Genomic DNA, 5,000 nt, shown 5'->3' with positions numbered 1-5,000 from the left:
ATAACCAGATATTGCATTGCATGCAATGAAAACACAAAATCTTGTTTCCGGGCACACACACAATTCTTTAATGAATGCATATTTCCCCATCAGTCTATCACATAGTCTTCCATGGTTGAGTGGTCATCGCGATGAGATACCGAGTTCGAATCCCACCTGAACTGCCTTTTACGAGACAGAGAAATCTTACGCATGCGCAGCCAGAGCATGACCCGCAAAAAAAAAGTCTGAAGTCCAAAAATGGAGTCTAAAGCTACATGTATACTCAAAGTAACTAGCGAGTCTTTGATGTCACTGACACTTTCTCCTCAATCCAGCTTTCTTAAAGTTCGTATAGTGGGCCATTAAATAGGAAAATTCCAGCTAAATACATGAAAGCAGGTGTCTTTTTTAAATGAAGGCTTAAAACTTAGTATTTAAAAATCCAGAAGAAAAGGAGAATTAATTGTTTGGTCATAGTGGCACCTTAAAGGATAGTGAAATACATGAAGAAGATAAGAAGCCAAATGACAAAGATGATCAAAGAGGAAATCAAACCTATAATACTTTTCTAAAATTAAGTTACAGAGTAAACTGCATTAAATTATAGCAGAGCTAATCAGGGCAGCTAAAAGGAAGAGAAATAAAGCAAACAGAAGAGTAACAATTTATTAGTAAAAATGAAGTATAACTGAAAAGAAATTGGTACCTGGCATTATAGTTTATGTATTATTAGTATACCTGTAGGTAGTCACATGATTTTGAGGGCAATTTGGAATAAATAAGCATGAGTAAATTTTTTCAATGACTACCAAAATTACATGAGCCCGTAGGGCGAGTGCAATTTGTAGTCTGAAAAAATTTGCAAGTGCTTATTTATTCCAAACGGCACGAGAAAAATCACATGATTACTTAATAATAAACATGAAACAATTCGAGATGGTTAAGCAGAAGAGACTAACGGGCATCACGCGATCAGGAAAAAATTGCGCTATTCAGGGTGTGCGCTTGATTTAAAAACAAAAGATTTGATTGGTTCTGACCAAACCCTAAATTGTTTATTAGCCAATCATGATCCAGAATTACGATGTGTAATTTGCACTGGTATTACGCTTTTTGCACTGTGTTACACTTAACCTGCACTGCTCTCAGCCAATCAGTATCAAGTAATTTTTTCATGTATATTATTGTCATTATGTTTTTCCAACCCTGATTAGTCAATACCCATCACTTCTCTTATAACATGAGCTGATCTGGAACATCCTGGGTGCAATTTCTCTATAAATATGTTTTACATTTCCTGAATTATTATTATTATTATTATTATTATTATTATTACAGAATGTTTATTTAAAGAAAAACAAAGCACAAGATTATTGAAACTTCAAGGTAAATAATTAAATTATTATTTTTAATTATGTTTTTTTCACTATTTTAGGCATTTCCGAGTTTCATTTTTCTCCGCCAAAAAAATAATACAGGTAGTTTAGGTCTTCAATATATCAGCATTGCCACGCAAACATTAATGTGTTTTCATTTTTACCATGACATATACATATTCTATGGAAATGTTTTATGGTCACAAAAAGATCCAAACCATTGTTACAATCATAATAGTTTTTATAATAATATAATCATTATTTACATATGGGAAACCAAAAAAACTACTGTTCATACCTCTATTAACCAGAGAAAAGAGTGATCTGAGTCTTGAAAAAGGCTTTTCCCTGTCACAATGTACACTGCAATGTCATGAAATCCATCGCAAAAATTTGGCAACCAGCTGAAAAAACAAAAACAAAAATGATTATTAAGGCAATGAGAGTTTGCCTTGAATTTATAATTATCTTTGTGCTATGTGCGAGCTCTTCTTTCCTGTTACTTTCTCGCTTGCTTTAAGAAATGCCATCCCACCCCAAAATGTGCCTGATTGCAAACTGATATGTTCATAACATCACAAAACAGAGACGTACCAGAAAATGAAGACAACTATGATGTAACAAAACTTTCTCCTGATGGACTTTTGAACTTTTCTCTCAGCATCTGTGAAGTAGCCAGTGTTTCTGATGTTCTGTGATACTAGCAAAGAAAAGTGACACAAGTCAGAGTAAAAATATTATCACAATTAATAATGAAGGACTGGAACCCAGTACATGTAAGTGACTACTTTTGGCCGAATTTAGTTTTGCTCTCACAAAATTTTTCAAGTCGCCTGCAGGAATGTGGTACAAGGATTGAATCATAACATAATTTTAAAAAATACCTTTTCTGTAAGCTTTCCAGTAGACGATAGGGAGGCAAATCATCACCAGCAACAATGGAAAAAAGCACACTAAGTAATGGAGTAGAGCGATAGGTCCAGCAGATGAACAACTAAAGTGGAAAGAATGTCAGGATTTAACAGTGAAATGTCATTGAAGGATTTTCTCAGAGTCTCAATCCTTCTAAAATTTCACATTAAAATTATAATTATTATAATTATTATTATTATTGTTATTGTTATTGTTATTGTTATTGTTATTGTTATTAAATAGCATTGCAGGCTTGGGTGATACAAAAATAATTGCTTGGAAAAAAACATTGCCTGTATTAAATAATTATTATTGTTTTAGTCTTACAATGCATTTCTTAAAATAATGCCAATGATGTACAAGCTACCTCGTCAGATATACTACTTCACCCAGGAACTCGTATCAATATTGGTATGGTGACTGGTGACAAACTCCGGGGGTAATGTTGCCATGGACTTGCATCCTGTCCGGAGAAGAGTAGAAACCCTTGCAGTTGCTTCATGTCAGAAACTCGGTAAACACCCAGATGTACTTAGGCTTAGATGTACCACATGTGTGGGACATTTAGGGTGGCTTTTTAATGTCCCATTTTAAGCTTAACCTCCATCCTAGACATCAGCACTACATTGATAAGGCCCAGAAGGCTGAAATAGTTATATGTACACATATATATTAATTTAACAATTATTTGCCCAAGGCAATGTGAATTTTGGTGAATATTTACCGAGATGCAGTTGAGGCAAATAATTGTTTTAGTACAATGTTCAGCCGTAAATATCAAGAAAGAGCAAAACAACGTGCTAAAACACAATAAAAAAGGCACAAAATGTTATATTCACCAAGGTAGCGCGATGAATATATAAACACATTATATTCTTAGAAAGTCTTAGAAAATTCATGTCTTACTTTATTGAATCATCATAAAAAACAGCAAACTGGACACAAGCAACAAGCCAAGCTGCCAATGGCCAGGACAACACGTGATAGATTATACCACTGAAGCTGCAAAATATAACAAAAAAGGTCATTAGGAAAGGGGGGGATGTGGTAAGATATCTTCTCAAATCTACTATGGTTGGGTCACTAGAGATTTTAGAAGTTCAAGCTACAGGCTGATATAAATGAAGTTTAATGATAAATAAAGATATGCTTGTGGTAATGACTGATATTGATGATGATTATAATGACGACAGCAATAAAGGTGAAAATGGTGATGAAGATGATGATGATGATGAATGGCTCAAGTCAAAGAATCTTTAGAGCGAGTTTCAATTGAGTGTCGTAAAACCAAAACCAAAACCAAACTAATTACTTTGGCCAATCAAAGAGGACGGAGACAATCCAGCAAACCAATCAAAACTCGAAGTAATTACACGTAGCCGACACAAAGCACGGGAAAATGTGCATACGCGAGCCATGATTGGTTTTGGTTTCACTTCTGATTGGTTGAAAGAATGGCACAAGAACTTTGAACCAATCACTGAGTGAAGTAATGCAAAACCAAAGCAATTCACTAATATTACTTTCAACACTCAAATGAAAGCTGCTCTACATGTATAATAAAGTTGATTGCCATTTTTGATTGCTGGTGATGCTGATGTTAATGTTTAAGTCAATGACGATGATCAAAGAAGGGGGAAGACATGGGCTTAGAAACTTTTAGTTAGGGTGGTGCGAGGTGATTTTGGGACAAACAAAGCAAAGCAGAGCACCATGGGTAAGATTTTTTGGGAAATTTATCCATGCAAGAAATTTGGTTATGATGTCACGTACGTCTATCTGCCCGTACAGACTGTCGGGGTAGAGGTGGGGAGGCAGGACAGCCTCTGAGGAAGGAAGAGTTCAGGCAGATTTCCTTGGCAGGAAATTGCGTGGCAGCTGTGCATTTGGCAACCAGCGTTTTTCTGGCAGGAAATCATACTAGCGACGAGCCATGGGATAAAGAGCAGGAAAGAGCGCAAGAGAAGAGGCAACAAAATTTCAGAAATTTAAGCAAAGAAATCCTTGAGAGGGGCCGAGGAAGGAGAAGAAGAGAAAATTCCAATGAAGAACACCATAAGCTGAATTAGAAATAGAGGGAGAGACAAAACACTTCTTTACAATGGTTAGCTAAATCTGGTAATGTTTTCCTTCTTAAATTAATATATGCCAGACTGTTTCCATGGAAATGGTCTATACTGTAAAAATACTGAACAAATTGAATGTCACTTTTTAAAATTTTTTTGTGTTCTATTCAACTTGAATTTCCCGAGAGAGAGAAAGAAAATACAGAAACGGGCTGTTTCCATGGAAATGGTCTGTACTGTAAAAATACTGGACAAATTGAATTTCACTTTTTACAAACTTTTTGTGTTTTACTCAACTTGAATTTCCTGGGAAAGAGAAAAAAATACAGAAACAGGCTGTTTCCACAGAAATGGTCCATACTGTAATATCCTGACCAAAACCAGCCCATTAGAGTGCTCCATTTAGCCTGAGAATAGCTTGCCATATAATAAGAGAATTTATTATTCCACTATTACCCCAATTTACCATATTTGGTCAAGAGAATGCGCAAAATATGAGACAATAATACACTGTAGTGTCCCGGATTGACCGGTTTCGAACAGAGCAAATACGCACAGAACAGCAGTTTTTCAATGAAAGAAATTGTTTTCAACGCGATACAAAGCCTGAGAATTTAGCTTGTCATTGCTCGTCTCTCATCATTTCGTTTATACAATCAAATAA

The 5,000-nt window shown here is 35.3% G+C and overlaps 1 protein-coding gene across 1 annotated transcript in view; it reads right to left on the bottom strand.

The window, feature by feature from the left end:
• LOC137972424 (G-protein coupled receptor 143-like) overlaps nt 1-5,000 on the bottom strand; it is a 15,689-nt gene that overhangs the window by 1,143 nt on the left and 9,546 nt on the right. The window contains exons 4-7 of the mRNA XM_068819130.1: nt 3,177-3,272; nt 2,243-2,352; nt 1,953-2,058; nt 1,657-1,762 (exon numbers count right to left, since the gene is read on the bottom strand). Coding sequence (XP_068675231.1) covers nt 1,657-1,762; nt 1,953-2,058; nt 2,243-2,352; nt 3,177-3,272 — 418 coding nt within the window. The remainder of the gene's footprint in view (nt 1-1,656; nt 1,763-1,952; nt 2,059-2,242; nt 2,353-3,176; nt 3,273-5,000) is intronic.

Source organism: Montipora foliosa, chromosome 10 (assembly GCF_036669935.1).
Source record: "Montipora foliosa isolate CH-2021 chromosome 10, ASM3666993v2, whole genome shotgun sequence".
In the NCBI taxonomy this organism is placed as follows: Eukaryota; Metazoa; Cnidaria; class Anthozoa; order Scleractinia; family Acroporidae; genus Montipora; species Montipora foliosa.
The sequence above is the reverse complement of the archived record's forward strand: the minus strand, read 5'-3'. Positions and strand labels throughout refer to the sequence as shown.